This window comes from Argiope bruennichi, chromosome 9, assembly GCF_947563725.1.
Source record: "Argiope bruennichi chromosome 9, qqArgBrue1.1, whole genome shotgun sequence".
Classification (NCBI taxonomy): Eukaryota; Metazoa; Arthropoda; class Arachnida; order Araneae; family Araneidae; genus Argiope; species Argiope bruennichi.
The window spans coordinates 78824632-78847732 of NC_079159.1; the positions used below are offsets into that span (position 1 = coordinate 78824632).

The window sequence follows — 23101 nt, forward strand, 5'->3', positions numbered from 1 at the left end:
AAACTTTTCTCTGGTTTTTATCTCTGCTGTACCCTTATCGCAAATGTAGAGGATTAAAAAGGGGTGGTTGTGCGACGAGCTGGGCTAAGAATGTAGACAATGGCAGGGGCAGCGGTGCTGTTGTTGTGTGTCTTCCTAGGACTAACTGACACCACCACGGCACAAGCGACAACGGACGAGCCTACCACATTACCAACTACGGAGGTGAGTCATATTGTTATGAGGGATTTTTTACCTTGCTATAATCAAAAATTAGCATATATATTTTCTAATCAATATTTTTGATGATTTAAATTATAACATGGATTTTGATGATAGGTAATAAAAGTGAATTGTAAATGGATTGATGAGTGAAACATATTTAATAGATCGTATCGAGTCACGCTGTTGCTAGAAAAGTCAGTTATAACGATCAAATTAATATCTACGTTTCGCCAGTAATGCTGTTGATAATGTATAGGTTTAGATGAAATGTTGACGTTTGTTAGATAATTAAGGATTTATATCGAAAATTGATGCAACATTATTCTGAGTCATGTATTTCTGTGTAATTTCATAACCTTAAATATAAACTGAAAAGCTAAATTTCATAAATAGCATTTCAAGAAAATGAACGAATTTGATGAATTTATATGTTTATGAGAAAAGAAATGTATGTTGTACTATCATTGGAGAGAAACATTTATAACATTGGGTTGAATCACATCATTACTTTAACTTTTACAATATAAATGAAAGTTTTAATACCTGAATTTTATATGCAATATTATTGAAAACAAATTGGAATTCTAGAGTTCATTTTAAATGCTGTATGCCAACATAATATTTCCAGCACCATATTGAGTTACACCGTTGCATGAAATATTACGTTAAATGACAATATCAATTCATATATTGCAACTGATGTTGTTAATGCTTAAAAAAATGATAAATTTTGATATTTATTAGTTATAAAGTATGCTATATGATAGGTCAAAGAATTAATCCATTAACATGATAAGAATAGGTTATTTTGTAATGCTGAAAACAAAGCTTTTTTTTTGTTTTATTACTGATTGGTTAAAAATATGAAGAATTAATTTAAAAATTGTTCGTCATCTTTTAAACCAGCATTTCTTAAATTATGATACTTGTACCATTTATGCCCCCTTACGTTATTTTTGAGGGTGCAATTTTTTAGTAAAAGATTTAAGGGGATGTAAACGAATAAGAATCTGTAGATCTTAATAATTGCTTTCTTTATCTCTAGATGATTTAATAATGATATGCATAACTTAAAATTAATACATACATATATCTTTGATTTCAAACAGGTTGTATTTTTTTAATAGTTTTAGTACTATTAATATTTTAAATGTTTTTAAGCCCAATTTTCACTTTCCGCAACAGATTTCCAGTCAGGACAAATATAACTTTCATTTGAATTTTGATACTTATTATAGCCTACAATTCAATAGTGTACTAGAAATTTATTTATTTTCAAAAGTAATAAGCTGTATTCTGATTTTTAAAATTTTTCTAATGCGCATAGTTTATTAATATTTATTATAATTTCCATAAATTTAGAATCGTTTTTTTCCAGAATATTTTTAAACAACTGCATAAATAAATTCGTTGTATGTATAGCTTCGAATAGCTAATATTTTAACTATGATGTTGTTTTTATATCAAAAAGTATTTCTCACGTATTTTATTCCTAATTTTTATGAAAGCTTTTATTTCGGATTTTCAAATAAAACTGGACATTCTTTTTGTAAAAGTGAGTAATAGATTGATAAAATCTTTTAATTGATAATTAATTAATTTTCTTTTTAAATTATTCCCTTTTGATTGTAAAATAACTTGCTCTGTTGGAAGACCACTGTAGCTAAAACTAATGAAAAAATGAAACTGAATTTTAAATTCAAATTGTGGAAGATACGGAATTTGAATTTCTTAAGAAAATTGTAAAGAAATTGGATTATGCAAAACTTGATCGATAAAAAAAAAAAAAAAAAAAAAAAAAAAAAAAAATTGAATTTTAGAAAAAAAATAATCTTTTATTAATTAACATTAGATGATTGATTTTTGGTCCGCATGCACCGTTTTAGGTTAAACTAAAGAATTTAATGCAATCGCCAAACGGTAATTTTTAAAAGCAATAAATTGCCAAAGATGATAACCTAATTGCATTCTGTATTTGATATCTGGCGAATTTTCTACTGTTTGATATGATTTGGCAGAGACTCGTCAAAAATTTAACCGTGTTCTTTAGTTTTACCGCATTTATAATCTGGTATTTTCCCAGCGTTCAGAATATCGCATCGACAACTTTTGATACTTTCTTTTTATTTTCACGAAATTCATCTTCCCGTCCCTTCTACAGTCTTTGTACAAAATTTGGTTAACTTTAAGTATCTACAGACTGGAAAAGTTATTTAATGGGCTCCCTGTCCATTTAAAAAATTTCAATCGTTAGAATATCATCACTTCAGTTTTTCTTAGCATTATATAGAAAATTTTAAACACCAATTATTATAATTCAGAAGGCTATGTCGTATTAATATTTTACGGTCAATATAGTTAATCGGCTATTTCTTATAATACATGTAATTAGTATTTGTTAACTTCGATTAACATAAATAATAATTTGCTATTATTAATATTAATCAATTTATCAAATTACATATTCATGCATCTGATTTTCCGCGAAAATATTTGAAAATAAATACAATCCTTAATCAGAACATGTAGCAAACTTGGCTCGTACAAAACATGAAAGTATTACATAATGGGTCCATACTTTCACTGTTTAAAATAGTATATTAATTTTAAGACTTGTCTTAGCGTCACTATTACTTAAAAATGTTCTACGTTAAGTTTCCCAAAATATTCTAACGTTGAAAAATCTATATATATAAAACGCTAACGTACGTGGCACAGAAATCGCTCTTATTACTAATTACGGAATGGCAGCAATGAAATGTAAACATGTCGATGAACGAAAGTTTCAACAGAGTGCTTTATGCAGCGCTTTTATAGCTGCACTTGATGCAGCTCGCCTTGTCAAAGACTTCAGTCAGACAGAAGATATAAAAGAAATTAAGATATAAACTTTAATCGAAAAGTTTAACAATCAAGAATGAAAATAGGCTTAACCATCGCTATGGATACTCACTTGGACTTCTTTTGCATGCTTTCTAGAAAACTATCCGTTTTCTTAAGCTTGAAAATATAGCTTGCAGAGCATCTTAAATTCTTAAAACTAAAATAATATTCCAAGCAATTTAGAATTCCATCGGCTTGTTTATTCTTTCAACATAACAGCGTATCTTCCAAACATTGCTAGATTTCAGAAGGCTTACAATTGATCATCAGCTATTATACAAAAAATAAACGAAATAATATTAACAAAATATTTTTATGAAAGAAAAAAATCGTTTGCTTTTACTTTTTAATAATATTTTAACAAAATAAAAATAGTAGCAGTTATAAAATGTCTGAAAAGGAATCGTCTGCTAAATGTCTGTGGTAGTGGGACAGATGCGTACAACCATTTGCGTACGAATCATAAAACTGTCAATCAGTTGTCTCGTTTACAATGCGGTTGAGTTACTGAGAAGGTTCAGTTCTAGAAGAGGTTACAACATCTTAAACGTTAGCTAAAAGTGTCATATTTGGCGAGAGTTAGCCTGATGTTTGACACAATTTCGAATACTTAACGATACGTTCATTAATATAATTTCATGCGTTTTAATACTATAGGAGTAATTTCTACTTGCTTTTTCAATGTATATATTTAAAAATGTAAGATAAAAACATTGGGGAAAGATATTTCTGCTCATATAAATAGTGTATCCACTTCGAAATAATAATCATTTTTTCTAGATTTCAGATATAAATGCATTACTTTACATAAATATAACGTTTTGCATTAAACGAAAGAGTTTGCGTTTCATTAATTTTTTATTTATTTATTCTTGATTCGTTTATTTAATTCAATAAGTTCGTTATTTAAATATAGGCAATTAAAAATTATTTCTTAAATTTAAAGTACAATTAAATGAGGTTAGTGGAATTGGAAGGATTTGTAAGGTGGGATTTGTATTTGTTTTTAAAAAATCAGTTTCCAGAGTAGAACGCCATTCAAATTTAAACTTTTCTGTTTATCATCGTAGATTTAATTTAAATGTTGTTACATCTTTTTCAAAAATCTGTACTCTGATAAAGATAAATTATTTGTTCATTATACGACTTTGCACTTTATGTATGAAATATTTTAAGTATAAGGTGCGTAAAATAAGCAGCTTACTAAATCAGAAGTATATTAATATTTTGCTAACTGATCATTTGTACCTGCGAAAATTTGTAGGAAATATTAGCTGAATTCAAATTTAATTTTCTTCTAGTTGCACTATTCATTAAACTATAATCGAAATCTACTGTTAAATATAAAACAAAATTAAGAAAAAGGATTTTTACATTAATATATGTAGTATATGTTCTTCAGAAACTTTAATTTCATTAAAGATCGTTCTTATATGTAAAAAAAGTCATTAAAAATAGTGTTGAATGGAGTTCTGGTAATACACTCTTCAACAATATACATCTACCCCTTTATTGAAATGTTTACTTATTAGCTATGCGTTTTTTTCCATATTTTAAACAATGTAATTATTTCTAATTTCAAAAGAATTCATGGCCGTTTTAAACCTCCCTGGGACTCTGAGATAATGCAAATCTCAAAGCCCCCTTTTCCCTCCAAATTTTTTATTGATTTTAATTTAATTTTTATTTACCAATTTTAAGTAGTAAATTTTGAAAACTGAAGTTGCAAGTCCCTTTCTAAAAAGTTCATTTCAATATTGTACAAATAAAAAAAGTGCACTGACAAGACGTAAAATTAATTTTAAGCAAAATATCGAAAACAAAAGAAAACTTTCTATAACACTCTAAACAATATTGTAAAAGGAGGGAATATATTTCTTTAAACTGTAAAGCTTCAAATTTTTTAGAATTATAAAATAGCATAACGAGTAAATGGTAATTAGAAATATTACTAGAGTAAAGTCTCAAAATTAATTTATAATTTTGATTATAACTTGAATAAATTTGACTGCACGGCCCACTGTCATTAAATGAAAGTATAAAACTATTTACCTTTCTACAACTATTAAAAATTATCAAGAGCTGAGGGGTTCCTTGACAATTGCCAACTTTACCTATTTAAAAATCTTGTCCCCTCCCCCCCCCCAGATTAGAATTATTTAAATAATTTTTTTGGACTGTTGACATAACAGCTCCTGCATAGTAGATTCAAATCTCTTGGGAATTTAATTATATTTAATAGAAATGGCTTCAAGGGCATCTTTCGATTTTACCATTGATTCGGACGTTCTTAAGCGATTTTTTTTCTTGAAAACAATGCACAATTTGCAGATATTTTGCTATGGAAAAAGTCTGGTTATCTCAGAATGAGCCCATAGTTTTCAGAAGTCCAGTCGAGATCCATATAAGATTTTAAGAGCAAATGAATTTAGAACATTAGTTTCTTTATTTAAAAAAATAAAGTCAGACTTCTTTTACTGCATTGCAGAAGAAACTCTTGCTGTAACATTAAAGAAATTTTTAAAGAGATGTTTTATTTCTTCATAACTATATAAGTGAACATTCACTTCTATTTCTGTAATTTACTTTCATTCATAATACATGAAACTTTGATTAAATCTTCAGTATTCCATTATAGTATTTCCATTATAGAAATTTGCAATCTTGTAATTAAAATAAAATGAATAATTTCCTATTAGTATATTGCTAAATAAAAAAAACTGCTTATAATACTTATGTAACAGTTATAATTTTTTTTCTCAATATAGGCTAAAAGTTTGGTGAGTTTGTATTGGATTTGAAGGAATATTTCACAGAGCATTAATTCTTTAATGCTACTATGTACAAAACAATAATTTAAATGATTTCTTAGATCATAGTATTCAATACACTGCAATATTATAAAAATCAAATAAATAGTAAATGCGGGATAAGTTTAAAAATTGTGAAAAATGCTTTCTTACGTATTATTATTCCATTTCCATTTGTAATGTTCCATTAAAATATCCTGAGTTTTATTTTTAATTCATAAAACAAAATAAGGACTGTTTTAGGAACTTAAATAAAAAATTACCTAATAACATACGCACACACACACAAAGGATGGGGGGGGGGATTGGCTTTTAACACGGGAGCATGTATTTTAAATTTCACAGATATCTCCAAATTTTTCGTTTAAAATTATTCAAAAATTAAAGTGTGGAATATTCAGACTTTAATCTAAAAGTTTTAATTAACAAAATAAGATTTTCTTCCAAGAATGAAAGTGAATGTATATATATGCGTCTATCATTCTATTTAAAATATCGACCATTGGACGTAGAGATACTAAATTTAACACACGTATATTTGGAAGAAAAAAATGCAATTCAGTGCATTTAAAAATATTAATACAAAAAATATTATGTCTTACGTAAATTATCTTAAAATAATTTTTAAAAAATTCATTAATTTTATTGGTTTATCAGTCTTTGCTTAATTTTATTCTGTAAAAAGAATACAGATCTTAGATAGCATGTATGCTTTATAGTCAAGATCTTCCGTTTATATTTACGTACGAAAAGATAAAGTTTTCACATAAAAGAGAATACTAGATTTTTAAATATAAGATAAGATGTATTTTTATTATATCAGGCTTCTTAAATTATTTATTTCATGTGTATTTGAATTATTTATTTGAGTTCCAGAAATTCAAAAGCTTTGAACAGATTTAATTTCAAATAGTAGTAAATTTATCACTGTTAAATTCTCTTATTGATTTATGTGCTATTAATTAGCTGAAATGCACATTTAAATGATCCGCTTATTTTAAAACAATGGGAATCGTTTGTGATGGTAATAGTTAAGTTCAGGTGTATTTTTTTTCTTTTTTAGAATGGAATTTCTATTTCAGATTTTTTTAAAGTTTATTGATTTTCATTTCATGAGAACTATATTTAGCATACTTTGATTTTGAATGAATAATGCAGAGAATTTATATGATTTGGAAGTAAAAACTATTTTTTACTGTAAATTTTTAGAAAATTATCAAATAATTCTCTTATTTTTTGATAAATTAAAATTCTAATTAAAAATTCAAAAAATCCCTTTCCTACCCTCTAAAATATATATTTGCCAAATTTGATAGGCAGACGGCAAGGTGTGTACAGAGCCAGCATATACACATAGAGACAAAAGTTTTTTCCCTGTGTTTAAGCATCAAAATTTAGTTGAAATACCAATACATTTTCTCGCCAAATACTCTTGCCAACAGATAACATATGTTTTAGCAAACCTAGACTAATTACTCCCTACCCCCTTTTTTCAAAGAGCTACGCGTGATTTATTGGCTTTTTTATGAGCTGTACGCAAATGGTTGTACGCATCTGTCATACAACCAATGTCGGTTAACAGATTTAGATTATGATATTTACCGAAAAACTACCTTACTAGAAATAGATGATTTCCATTACTATTTATTCCCCCAAAAGATTTTTTCCCTATCTTAAAACTCAAAAAATTATCTTTTTATTGATTCCGATATCATTTCCATATAGTTTTTTTTTACTTTACTTTTATTGAATTCTTCAAGTTTAATTTACAATGTTACAATGCTTTTAATATTTGGTTTTCTTTAGTTTAGTTTGGTTTGTAAGATGATTTTTAAGAGTAATGCTTACTTCAATTGCCTTTTTTATGTCATGAAAGTCAAACTCCTCCATCGAATATTATCAGTCGTGTATATTAAAATTAAGACAAAAAAATCTTTTTATCATTAATTTCAATATAAGATTTTAACTTCCCCTTACATTTCATAATATATATACTTCTAATTTGTACCCACAATAATTTGCAGAATTATTCAATTAAAATCCTACTTTTAAGTTGTATCATATAAATTTTTTTTAAAAAATGCATTCCATATTTATCAACCTTCCGTATTAGTAACCTCAAAAATCAGCAATCTCGATGGGCAAGCTGGTCACCAATGGTGGCTAGTATTTGTATAAGTTAGCTTCCCCATTTCCCAAGTTCAATGAGATTATTCTATCTTATTATGTAATGTCATGCATCACTAGAGATACCAATTATTATATTAAACTTTACATTTACAATTATTATATTACACTTTACATTAGTAATGCCATGCATCATAATTACACATTATATTAAACTTTACATTTCGACATATAACATACTATATGTCGACGCAATATAAAATATTGTCAACAATATTTTATATAATGGCGACATTATATTTTATATGTGCTGTATGAATCATGGCGTTATATTTCCCTAAATAGGAATTATTTTGATTACATAAAGTCAAATATTGTTATATTTGGCTATATTCTTTCGAAATCCGGTTTCCACTTTTATCATTCATTTATTTTGTTTATTTTTATGCCTATGTCGGTACGGCATTATTTGAAAACGTGTAGATGTTTGCTTATCCTGACCGGAAATGCAATTCACAGCTGACTCATAAGCATTGATTCATTTGTCCACCGGAAGTGTGACCGTCATTGGAACAAAGAAATCGAACTTTTTCATTGCTGGTAATTTCTTTACATTCTGTGAAAAAAAAAGCTGAAGTTCAAAATTGTGGAATTTTATTATAATTGCAAAGACTTACTTTCGAAATTCTGTAATTTAAAAATTAAAGATAAATAAGTAAAAATTAGCGAAATGAAATATCAGATGTAAACAACAACTTAATATTCAGAAGTTAAAAGTTCCAAAAATTTCTCATTTCTCCATTGTACTTAATATTAAAAAAATAATTTTAAAAAAAACTGTTTCTGTTTTCGTCTGTGTCTAAGGATTAGTGTTTAATATCTAGCACGAAATAAATTTTCGTTTACAGATTTGTTTACAGAAAGTAAAAACTTATTTACATTTGGAATCGCTAATGTAAATGGGGACCAGTAAAGCTCTTTATTAGGGAATTAATTAAAAGAATTCAATAAATAAATTGTACAAGGTAATTTATAAGGCACAAGGTAATTTACTCTTTAATAGCCATGGCCGTACGTTATATGTGCATGATATTATTTGATTTAATTTAGTGGAGTTTAGTGTCGCAAAAACCAATCCTGATTCTGCTGCGCCAAACGAATGGTATGAAAAATTTTGTTTTATAAACTCTTAGATAAATTGTTATCATTTATCATGACTTGCCAATGTTTATACGATAAAAAGCAGGTAAGAAAACTTTGAAATTGAAATTTTATTAATTAGATGAAATGGTAAATCATTTTTAAGAAAGTAAAAAAAAAGCAAATATCTTTTCCCAAATTTATTAACTAAATTTTTTTAATTCATAGAAATATTTTTCCATGCAAAAATTACAAGTATGCTAAGGAACTTTCAGTTGTGTTAACATATATCCCAAACTTAAAATAACAAATATCCCAAATGAAAATACATCATCTAATTAGATAGTAGAGAAAACACAAAACGATTTAAATATTAATGAAATTTAGATTTAAAATGGCAGAAAGAAGCTTTAAGATTAAAAGCCTGCGAAATTTGTATAGCTATGGATTGCCAGCCATTTGATTAATTTAAGTACTTCAAGCCGACGTCCTGGCATAGGGGTAGCGCGTCTTCCCCGTGATCTGTGCGTCCCAGTTTGGGCATGGTTGTTCTTCCATTGTTCTATCTGTGAGATGTGTGAATGTGCCCTCCTGTAAAAAGGGGTTGTTTGCAAGCGAATGAATGATACGTGAGTAGCAAAGTCGTACTCTTGGCCCTAGTTGGCGCTACTATAAAAACAAGAGACGCTCCCCCTCCAGCTTAAATCGCTGTCTTTGTAACAGCGGGCTTATCCGTGGCAAGTGTCATAAGAAACAACAGCAACAAGTACTTCAATTATTTATTGATACTACATCCTGCTTACCATGTTGTATAAAACTTGCCATGCCAAGTCTTTTGAACATTTAAGTACTTACAAGATTTGTTTTTGATGTTATTTCCTGCTTGCTATTATAGCTGTCCCGTTGCGTACTGAAATTTAAATGGCAAGTCCTCTGAAATTTAATTTAAGCACTTCAAAGATATTTGCCGATATTACTTTCCACTTTCCATTTTATGTTGCCTGCAGCTTTTAATGTTTTTCACGCAATTTTGTAGCTGTATTGTGATGAATTTGTATTTCCTTAAGCAGTGTTGCACATTTTATTTAATGTATCATTTTCTTTAATTTAATCTAACAAAGAGCCACCTGTAGTGGAGGCCACACACTATGTTTACTACCCTAATTCTATTGTGAAAATGATTTATTTCAATATGCCTGAACACAATTAAAATTAAACGTTCTTTTGAAACACCCTGTAGGCAACCTAAATTCATTTTACAAGATTTTATTTCCTTTATTTGAATTTTAAAAGTACATACTAGGAATTTTTATGAAGCGTTTGTAATTATTTTAGTAAAATTAATTTTATTAAAAATCAAATCCTAATTTTCTCATTTCTAGATTTTGATGATCTAGAATTCCTTTTGTCACAAAATTTAATATTTCTTTTATTTGTGATCATCATATTCGCTTTATCTAAAAGCATATATTTGGCAAAATAGAAGCTGATACGAGATAAAAATTTTCATGTAAATAACTAATAATGATAACAAAAATATCTTCTTTATGACAAAAGCATATTGGATCAAACGATATCGTGTTATCTCTTCTATCCAACGACTGTCAACACGAAATGCCTGCGTCTGTAGTAATTCGAAGAAAAGTGATAATAAGTTTACTTTCACCTGATAAGAGTTGACAGACGAGGTGAAAGGAAGACAATTTGGTTCCTTCGATAATAAAGTTGGAGGCTTTGTTTTCCTTCTCTTTGTTTTGTGCTATTGAGTCAGTTGTCTATTTTCTGATGAATTTCCTTTTATCTTTTTTTTCTTCTTTTATACTGATTGACATCTTGCGAAGTTCTGGAAATAAACTAGACCATGCAAAAAATGTATATAAATATCCTTACATTTTATATTTCAAATTTTATATTTTTCAACAACAAAAAGCATATTTCTTGTTTTGGTGTAATGAAATCATTGGAACGACGCCAAAATAAATTATATTGTCACCACGAACACTATCTTTTCCTCACCTTTAAAAGTAAACAAGGAAAACTAGGAGTTGAAGTTTGTGTGTGAATAATTGAAAATGATTGAATTAACTAATTAACTGTTTTAATATCTTCAGAAAATGAGTATCTAAATTGTGTCTCATGCTTAATTATTTACTCATTATTTATTAATTGTAACTCCTGTGTAAAATGTATTTATGTCTCCTGATTAATTGTTACACCTGACTAATAAACTCGTCATAATGCAATATTTTGTATTTTCTTCATGATGAGAATACTCATCAAAAACAGTTAATTGGTTAAGAAACAGAATGAAAAGAACAATATTTCAAGAATATATATAGACGAACAAATATTTCAAAAATATTGTCTATTTTATTTAGCTTCTGTTTTCTTATCCAGTATGCATGTATTTTTTGAAAATTTTAATCTGAATTTATTTTATTTAATGATAAACAATATCAACAAATGATTAATTAAAATTTCTTACTTTATATGAAGTATGCAAATGTGCTTAGGAATTTACAAAAAGAGGAAAAAAAAAAAAAAAAAACACATTCTGTGAATTTGTGACACAGTGAATTGTAATAGCTCAAGAATGATTTTTTTCTGTCTCTTGGTATCACTTTATAATGAACATCTATCTAATTCAAAATTCATCCAATGGAATCTGTTCTTACCTACGTTTTAAAATATTTCTAATAGACCTCATGTCATAATCATTAAAAGTAATAGATTTTTGTCTGTTTGGTCCATTTGATACAAGCCCAAGAAACATACAACTTCAACTCATTTAACACTAATTTCAAAAATCAAAGAAATAAAAACATTCTTTTTTCTTTACCCATTCTCTGAATTTCCCCTTCTTTGATTTTTAGGAAAAACAGAGGAACTGATGATCTTTTTAAATTATTTCCTATCACCATGAATTTACAACCCTTTCCCCGTTTTGGAAAAAAAAAATCCACAAATATGACATAAGAGCAAATCATTACTTTGCGTAAAATTTCATTCATTGTTTTATTGCATAGTCTCATAGACCTTGGATTTAGTTGCTTAAATTATATCAGATGTGAAATCGAAATAATATAGTGCCAGGAAAATTAGCAATTAAATACTATTTTTATCAATTTCATAAATAAACTAGAGGGAGTGGTCTCTGTAAAACTTTCGTGCATTCTCTGTAACAGAGGTGCTGTGCCAGAGAACACCTTGGCGTACAAAGCTACTGAATATTAACTTTTGGCGTGAATTTAATCTTTTTATTGAATCTATCATGCGATCCTTGGCTAGTTATTTGGCGATTAATTTCGGGCTTGCGGTTAATAGTATCCGAAAATGAAATTTGTGTTTTAGATACGTTTTTCTCAATTAATTGAAAGAAAAATTTGTCACAAAACTGCATTTGTAGTCACAAAACTCCATACTTGATTTGATATATTTCAGGCATTGCATTATTGAGCTATCGAGTTTATATGTTTCTGAAAGTACAGACCGACTGACGATCACCCCTCATTGGATTTGACTCACAATTTGATAAGTGTTTACACTATAAATACTAAATGTATATGTCTAATTTTACATCATCTTTTCGTTTTGTTGTTATCATGTTAACTTCGAACAGACGGACAGACAGACTTCATCTGAGTGTATTTTGCTCAAAATATGATAGAAATCTACAAGATAGTATAAAGACCGTATACAAAATTTCATCTGTATAGCTCAATGAGTTATCTTTGTCACAGATAGACAGACAGACATTTTCCAGAAACGTGTTTTTCGAACTCGGGTTGGTCTAAAACGTTTAAATTCTTCAAAATCTCGATTTCGATTTTTCTGATGATTACTATATTTTCTCTATACTACCTATACGTGAATGTAAAAATATAAAAGGATGCTCTCTTTTCTTTCTTTATTTTTTAAATTTCTTCTTTGATGTTATTAAGAAAAAAAGAAATTGATTACAGTTTGAATAACTCGTACACTATCAGGAATTGAAGAAAATCATTCCTTTACCACCCTAAAAAATCCAGTATTGTGCCATATAGGAAAATAATATTTATTTTATAAATTGTAAATGCTGAATCAGCATTCTCACAATCTTCGGGATTAGTTTGGGTGATATAGAATGTGAAACTGAAGTGATTTAGTACCAGGAAAAGTATTTGCACCGATTTCATAAATCAAAGAAGTAGGGATGTAGTCTCTTTTTTTCCTCTTCCTTTGAGTATCCTCTTTCCTGATGTTTTAGAATAAAAGGAACTTGTCCTAATTCTAAATAATACTCATATTGCTAGTAATTCCCGAGAATCAGCTTTTAAGTGCCCTTGAAAAGTTCAGCATCCGGGTTTGGATATTGTTATAAAGAAGATGAAATAAAAATTCGCGGAACACACAAATCTGCATTGAGTTCGAATTGGATATTTTCTCAAAATCGATCAAATCGAAACGTCGAAGTTTTACTTTATACATTAATGAGGAACAGGCCAAAGGCAGGATCTGATATTAAGTTTCTAATTTTTACTTAAAACCAGAAATTTGTGGAAATTTATTTAAAGAGTACACAAGACGTTAGAAATGTGAAAAATCGACCTGCCGACCGAAATCGAATTTTCGAATTTCAGGCGAAGTTTCTTTTCGTTTAGCATTCATGGCTGCACAGAGTTAAAAAACACAAAAATTCCAAAACAAACTGGAGCGAAATAAATACTGCAGACGATTTTATAAATTATTGCCAGTTGCTTTTGAGTAAAAATAAAACCACCAAAAATATTTTTATTGCTTATTTCAGTCGATTTTTGTTGCATATCAAATGATGTCCCATCACTTATGTGAGTTATTTTTTGCTCCGTTCTAAACAATTGTTTTTTTATTAAATTAATATTTTAATATTTTGACAAAATGTATGTTATGTAATAATTGTTACTAAATTTAAGTATGAAACACACCCACAAAAAATTTGTATATGTTTATTTAATTTAATTTATTACAATTTCCTTTTGTAGAGCTTATACATACAGTGTCTCACAAAAGTGTCCCATCACTTTTGTGAGACACTGTATGTATAAGCATATTTTGATAGAATTTTGCATAAATAAATCATTTAAGAATATATATATTTTTAAATAAAGGCCTTGTACATTCTGCAAATGTTCAATCCTTTAAGTCTTCAATTATTTTGATGTAACAGATACAAGAGCTGGGAAATTAGTATCTAAAAGGAATAAATCGGGGCATTTTTTTGTGTTTAATGAAATCTATAATGTCTTAAGAATATTATTTTGAAAAGTATTCATTAGTAAAAGTATATGATATTATGAAAAATATTATTAATAAAAGTATTAAGCAGATGATTCAAATATCGAAACTTGATAAATCTGCTTTTAAAGTGAACTGAAAGAAAAAAGAAAATTGCTTTTTTATTAAAAGCTTAAAAGATGAAATCGTGCTGCATTTAATGCAAAAATTATTATTTTAATTGGACTGAATACGCATAATACAACTCAAGTACCTTTGATAATTCTGAAGATAAGGCATTTTTATTCGATACAGAAATTGCGCATAATTCAGAAACATCCCAAGCATTGCTTAAATCCTGAGCATGTAAGTAAATGTATGGAAGTAAATGAATCATTGAGAAAACACATTCACAATGATACATTCTTTAGCCAATGTGTATGTCTGAAGTTTTGTGTATATGTGAGTGTGCAATCGATACGTATGTCTGAAACTTAGCAATCAATTTTAAACTATCTTCCTGATGAGTTAACGACTTGACATGGCGCCATTTGAGATAATGAAAGTTTTTAACCGATTGCAAAATTTGCACCGAACGAACAAATAGACAGACAAGAAAACAAATCAATATTGCATTTTCATCCATTTTTAAATACGTTTTACGTTTCAAGCTTCTGGCTCATCTAGAAGTTAGTTAAAATCAGTTGCAAAATTGGTTTCAAATAGACAAACTGACAGAATTTAAAGCGGTTTAACAAAAACACATTAATGTAAAAAAAAGAAAGTATTAAAATAATGTAGGAATAAAAATATCATTGCTCTTATCTTTCAATATGTATATGACGTCAATTCTATTTCCGCCATAAGATTAGCCTATTTTGAAACTTCTGGTTCATTTTGTAAATTCAAAAATTAAATAATAGTATTTTTAGATATTAAAATGCTTTTTCATATAATCACATTTATATTTTTATTTTTAAAATTATCTATTCCATCCTTTGTTTACTGTAACTTGAGAATAATGTTTTTATCTAGCTAAAGATTTGACATCATAATTTATCCAATCAATTTATTAGCAATGAATTTTGCTATCCAACTGTAGGTTGCTTGATTCATTTTTTCTTTAGCTTGATTTGGCTGATGTAGGGAGTCAATTTTTACTCATATAATTTGAGTAAAAATTATATGAGTAATTTAAAACTTATTTTTAATTATGAGTATATAAAAATTATATGAGTTTTTATCTAGCTAAAGATTTGACGTCATAATTTATCCAATCAATTTATTAGCAATGAATTTTGCTATCCAACTGTAGGTTGCTTGATTCATTTTTTCTTTAGCTCGATTTGGCTGATGTAGGGAGTCAATTTTTACTCATATAATTTGAAAATCTGCTGCAGAACTAAATATGGTAGATCCCACGTGGATAGGGGACGATTTTAATTTGCCTCATTGTCATTCAGCAAGCTAGAATGAAGAAATTTTGCTTTTTTCTTCTATAATGGGATCTTGGAGAAGTAGGTCGTAACTAAATTTCCATTTCATATTTAAAAATTAATTTCAAGAACATCTCACAAATCTAGCATTTTTTAATAGTTTTTGTGATCACCGTATGGAACCCCTTAAAATAGTATTGAATAAATTTTAAATAATAATTGGTTATTTCTTTTCCCGATCATAATCTTTATCAGGATTTTAAAATATACCACTTCTTATCGAGTTGGCTATGATTAACAGAAATGATTCACGAGTGTGATTCATAACTCCAATTCTATTAGATAATTACCTTCTTTGTTGTAAGATAGTTAGAGATAGTAAAGTAAGGATTAATCTATTTAGAAAGAAGATGCGAGTTGCAGTGAAAGTAATAATATTACTCAAAATAATCTTATTTTGCTTTTTAAAAATTCCAAACTTATTACATACATGCCAGAAGGTTAATCAGATTAATTTAGAATTTATATAAAAGAATACTTTCATATAAAGAATGAAGCAAAGCTCAGTAAGAATGCAGCAAAACTTCATTCTATACTGAGAAAATTACATCTATTTAAAAAGCTATTTTTTTATGGGCATATTGGAATTTCGACTAAAATTAAATATATTTTCATTTTCTCGTGTATGAAATTTTTTGCTTGTATATTTTAATAATTGTTTTAATATACTATATTAATTTGAAGCTTCATATGTAATCACTTATTCTGAAAGTGAATGAAATACTATAACACTTGAGTGAATTTTTTACTATAGCATTTTTCTTTATAAATCTTTTATATTTTGTTCATAAATAATAAAATTATTTTGGTCATCTACACTTATATATAAAGCTCAATGTGTGTGTGTGTGTTGGCTCTCTACAGAAAAGACCATTTGACCTACAGCTACCAAATTTGGTACATGTATACCTTGGAGGTCGGGAATGTGCACCTGGAGTCCCGTTTTTTGAATTTTGAATTAGAATTTTAATTATTAATTAAAAACTAACTTTCCCGCCAAAAAAATCTTTTCATTTTCCCCACTGCCAAATGAGTAAGGGTTCAGTTTTTTTTCCCCAAAAGAAATGAGGCTAGGCTTAAGATTTTTCGGCCGATTATTTCAAACGATTCTGTTTATTTTCTTAATGTTTGATGCATTTAAAATTAAACGTTAATTAATCGATCTTTCAGATTCTATTCTGAAGTACTTTTGAATTAAAATAAAACAGAATAAAGGAAATTAAAAATTTCTAATCTGCATAGCGTTACCCCAACTGGCGTAGAAAAACTCACGCATTTGCATTACCATTTCAGGCGTTGAAAATTCACGCATGCGCATTGTGTTCTGATCGTTGACATGACAACCATTATCAACGGATGATTTAAATTATTTTTAGATCAGTTGCATGCTTTTGTAACTAAAGTGTATTTATGTTAGTTATATATTTTTTGTATATGCTTATAGTTTTAAGTCCATCGTTTTTTAAGTAGTTTTTTTTAACCTGTTTTCAACCGATTATTTTAAACGATTAGTTTTATTTTTTTAGTGTTTGATGCATTTAAAATTAAACATTGTTAATTAATCGATCTGATCATGATGAATCTGAGAAAATTTTGTTGACAAATTCTTGAAATATTACATAAATTAAGAAAGATATTCTTTAGTGCCCATAAAGTTTAAACGCTCAGTGGCTGTTTTCAGTAATCATATTACAAAAAAGTACTTTGTTTCAGTAAAAACTATTATTATATTAATTGCAGATTAATCCTTTCAGCTTTAATTTAAAGTATAAATTCCACGGGAGCTAACAGAAAATTAGAGAGATACATATTACGTTATGGCTGAAGGCGTTTATAATATTATGAGTGAATTATATGACTATCAAAATTTGAAGTTTTAAAATATATTGATGAAGAAGCTATTAAAGTAGGAATTGCATAAAATATTTAATTATTAAAATTTTAACGAACATTAAGATTGGCGAACCGGCTGGTCGCCAAAGGCGGCTAGTAAATAATAAAATATAAGCACAATTATAACAAAGATTTTATAAAAAGTATTTAAACAGTTGATGTATCATTAGTGAAAATATGTCAAAATAATTTCATCTCGATAGAAGTTGAAAATATCATGAATTCACACATATAATTAAATCGTGCGGATTCTTTTCAAAACAACAGCAGTGATTAATATTGTGAAATTTCATTCGGGGGCATTAACCTGAATTTTTTTTTTTCATTTCCATCAATACTATTCAAAATTAGATTTGTCTTATCAAGATACATTTTTTAAATAATTTTTAAATTCAAAATTATAAAAGTCTTTCTATAAATTCAAAAAATGAAGTCTGAGTAAGATAATTTAAAAACTCAGCAAGCTATAAAAATAAATATTAATATTTAGTTTGATGCATACATTATACATATATATTGAATTTCGTACATAATTGAGACAAGAATTCACAAGCATTTTGTTTTCTTAATATTCACAAGTATTATTTACTATACTAATCAGGAAAGAGTCGTATTGCATAACTAGGCGATAAGTTCCTGGGAAAATTATTTCTGTTGATATTCTTTACTTTCGAAAAATATTTACAGTGGCTGAAATGAAAATACAAAATAAATTTCTCAAAAACATAACGGATATCATGGTTGGTTTTAACATAGTATATAATTAATAATTTCATTCTTTACATTTTTAAATGTGTTCTTTTTCATTACGTTCTAAATTCCATCTTATGATCTTAAAAATTATCAGAAAATTTGAGAACATTTATTGTCTTTAGAAATCGATGTATACTTTTCTTTTCGTAGACTTTTTACACTTCTTTTAAAATTTTTGTTGCAGATTTATATCAAGATATTGCAGTGAAATCTACCTCTTTAATGAATACAAATAAAAGAGATTTTAAATGTTAATAAATGCTACTTTAAATTAGTCCAAAAATGTATGGTATAGTATATATTTTGTTTTACAAAATGGGTTTTTATTTTTATTTCCATGAGATTCAATTCAAATATTTTACGTCCCCTTTGTTTCAATAACTATTTAAAATTTTACTTTTATAAATGTAACCCTAAATTTATTTTATGCTTACAAAAAATTGAATTAAAAATTAGCGATGAAAATTTCAGTTTTTATTAACTAACTAGCTGCCTTTGGCGACCAGCCGGTTCGCCAATCTTAATGTTCGCTAAAATTTCCTTTATTCTGTTGTATTTTAATTCAAAATTACTTCAAAATAAATCTGAAAGATCGATTAATTAACAAGGTTTAATTTTAAATGCATCAAACATTAAGAAAATAAACAGAATCGTTTGAAATAATCGGTCGAAAAATGTTAAGACTAACCTCATTAGCGTGGGGGAAAAAAGCTGAAGCCTTACTCAGTTGGCGGTGGGGAAATGAAGATTTTTTAGCGGGGAAGTTAATTTTTAATTAATAATTAAAATTCTAACGAAAAATTCAAAACAAAAAGGTATACATGTGCCAAATATGGTAGCTGTAGGTCAAACGGTCTGGCCTGCAGAGCACCAATACACACACATTGAGTTTTATTATAAGTATAGATTTTAGATGTTTCTTCCTAGTACTTTCACTACGAAGTTAAAATGTTTGTATTCTTTTATTAAAGAAAAAAAAATGAGTGATAATACTGAACCGATTCTGATATAAGTATTGTAGAAATATAATTTTCAGTCTTATTCAGTTTTTATGATAACATATTCGAAGCAATTCTTCGAATTATATAAAAATTTAACCAGTCTTTGCTCTACAATTTTATTACTTTTCCTGTTAGAATAACTTAAATTATAAATAAAAAAAACTAAATACATATGTTTATGTCAATACCTCTGAAAAAATTAATTTCTTTGCAAAAAACGCCTTAAAGAAATGACAAAACATCTAAACTTTTAAAAATATAATTTATTCAATAGAATGAAAAAATATTAGATATTAAAGTGAATAATCTAAATACATTTATTTAAGAGAACAAGAAACTAGTTAATAAAAGACGAATAGTAATTCAAAGAATAGATTCTGATAAAATACTTTCGAAGGTCAAAAACAGGTCGAAGAATGGTTCAAAGTGAAACCATTTTAAGAAAAACATTTGGTAATGCTGATAAATAGTCTTTGAAATGAAAATGCGATATACTTTTATTGAATCTGCTGATTTGACTACCGTATCAATGAAACACCTGTTTTTGTATTTCTTCTTTCCGCTGTATTCTATTTCTACAGTTAGACAAACTTTGTGAAAGGCTTTTGTGTATTCGAAGGCGTCAATGGTTCCACTTTCATTCTAAAGTTTTTCGATGGCATTTTCGATAAGATAACACTGTGGACAAAGCATTGTGGAGAGTATGTGTTCCTTCAAGTGCCCTTGTTGTTCAATAAGCACGTGATCTCATTGAAAAGCGATAGTTAGTACGGCAAAGTATTAATAAATACTTTGAGTAAATTTAATGTACAATTGAGTTCTGAAGAACCATGCTCATCACTATAATTAAGAAGAAAAAAGTTCTGAAACAATAAGAAGTTCAAATTTTTTGTGAATGTTATACAATGACTAAAAATAAAAACTGTATTTGTCAAAGTGTGAAAATTTTATCAAGCGTTTTTCGCATAAATTCAGCATAATACAATTCTTTATTTTTAGACTATGAAAACTATTTAAAGTATCATGACTCTTGTTCTTGAGAAAATTGCAAAAATGTTTTTTTTTTGTCTGGCTTAATGTTATCAACAGTTACAGTTATAATAACTTTTATAATAACTTTTATTATCAACAGTTATAATAACTTTTATTTCAAGAAATGTACAGAAATTATGAAAGCCTTAAAATATTATCAAGATAATAAAAGCAAAACTAAAAATTTTGATTTAGAATTAATGCCTAAAGAAAACATTTCTTTTTATTAAGACGTTATCATTGGCTTACTCGACAATGAAAGTTTTGGTGAAGCAATAAAATAGTTTTTATTTACATTATAAAAAATGCATTGTTACTAAATGTGTTAAGTATTAATTTTGAAAGGTTTATTAGAATTAGGAGAAAAAGGGAATGTGCAAGTCAATTTTATGTAATTGAATATGAAATAAAGTTAATTTTTCATTATTAAGTGCTCAGAATAACTTATTGTAGAGATAAAAGGTGATAAAAGGTGGATTTATTTTTTAATTATTCAAATATTCACTCACACACACGAGACACAGAGAGAACTATTGTAGATTTTTCGCAAATTCATAATTTTATAGATCTGACTGTAATAATCTAATCAACAAATTATCCAATGGACATTTGTTGTTAGATTATACTGTCTGCCTTGATGAACACACGCGCACTCACACATAAACACACGCATGCACACACGAGACAGAGGGAGAATTATTGTAGACATTCTGCAAGTGGATTCTTACTAAGTAAATATCAAGAATGTGACCACTTATTAACCAAAAAGTAACTACGTTCCAACTTAGTTAGATCTAGATCCAACTGTCTGCTGTGAAGAAACACCACAATGACAAAGGAATGTATGATATTCATTTTGCTAATTTAAAAAAATCTACTGTAACTCTCACTCTCTCTCTCATGTGTGCGTGTGTGTGCTACACACACGCACGCACGCACACGTGAGAGAGAGAGAGAGAGAGTTACAGTAGACTTTTGTAAGTTAGCAAAAATAATGTCATACATTCCTTTGTCATTGACTACATTTCGAAAAAATTAAATCGAATACAGTGTCTTTGTAGAAATGGAAAATTCTTATTTCAATTTTAATTAAAAATTTCCGATAAAAGTTTCAATTCATTTTTCAGAAGAACAAAAACAATAATAATTCTCAATATACACGGATTATTAAAAAAAAAGTTCTATTAGTAATTTAGGAATGCGCATAAGAACTGATTAATTCTAACTATTTCCAGGCCATCGAAACTGTTGTTTGGATTGATAGCAGATATCTCGGAGTGGGTTTATGATAGTCTATATTTTATGCTAATAAAGATGAATCATTATTGCTATTTATATTTCTTCTTGGCTTTTTTTTCTATTGTCGATTATTAAGATATTAAGATTTCGGCTTTACTTTTTTATATAGAGAATGTTTCAGTATAAAGTACGGTTTTAATAACATTATTGAAATTTCATTTTTATTACAATTAGGATTCAACTTCAAAACTAAGCAATAGTGAAATTTTTAAAATTCAAGACTGCTGCTCTTTCCAGCGACATAATTGGGCATGAGGCTTTTAAAATAATGTGTTATATATCTATTAAATTTCGAAGATTAAAAATATTTCCCCGAGGAAGCCATTAATATCACGTTTGAACAAAATATTTAATTAAAATTCTTAACAATATCAATCTTGACGAACTAACTAGTCGCCAAAGGCGGGTAGTATTGAAAATAATCTTTACTTAATCGTCCTCATGCGGTTGCAACAAATGATTCATCAAAAACTTTAATTGAGAAATATTCTCTCATCTATTCTCTATCTTTTACAACCTAGATCCCTCTACTGAATGACTTCCATGCATGCACTTTAGATAACGATTAAATATTTTGCTTCAGTAACGTTTTGCTCTCTTTTAGTTGACTTACTAAACTTGCTAACTAGATATCTAAATAATAGTGAAATTAGTTCTCCAATTTCGTTAATACGCTAATAGAAATTGTCTTTCTGTATTTACAGTTTCCATCAAATGATGATTGTTTTGCACCTTGGACCGTAAATGTGAGCAAACGTTTCGAAATAGTTTGGGATGGATTGGAAAGAGACGCGACTGTTTTTGTCAACATTGTAGTCATTGAATACTACGGAGATGACTGTTTGAAGAACATCTCTATCTCTGCTGAATTTCACGACAAAGAAGCTGCACCAATTCCAGAGTCTCCGTGTTTCAATTCTGTGTATAAGGTAGATGTTGAACTACGTTGCAATGACGAAAACAACACAGTGGCCCAGAATTACAAAACTGAAATATGGACTGAACCTGATGGTGAGTATCTTTCATTTATAGAATGTCGCGAATTTCAGAAATCTGGAAATTTGGAATTGTCTTCTCATTAAGAGTAGTATTATTTAAGGGGAGTAATTCTAAGTTCAGCATTTAAATTATTAGAAAACCAATATAAAAATATTTAATTTCACAGGAATACATAACGGAAAAATCATCATGATAAACTAGTGCAAAAGTTGCCAACGTGTAGTACGCTTTT

At 27.9% G+C, this 23101-nt stretch overlaps 1 protein-coding gene across 3 annotated transcripts in view; it reads left to right on the plus strand.

The window, feature by feature from the left end:
- Nucleotides 1-44: 44 nt before the first annotated feature.
- Nucleotides 45-23101, plus strand: part of LOC129983771 (phosphatidylinositol phosphatase PTPRQ-like) — a 118392-nt gene continuing 95335 nt past the window's right edge. For 2 of the 3 annotated variants that reach the window (XM_056093393.1, XM_056093394.1), the window contains exons 1-2: nt 45-204; nt 22575-22881. In XM_056093393.1, coding sequence (XP_055949368.1) covers nt 100-204; nt 22575-22881 — 412 coding nt within the window. In that variant the 5' untranslated portion in view covers nt 45-99. The remainder of the gene's footprint in view (nt 205-22574; nt 22882-23101) is intronic. The other variant, XM_056093395.1, reaches the window with a different exon arrangement.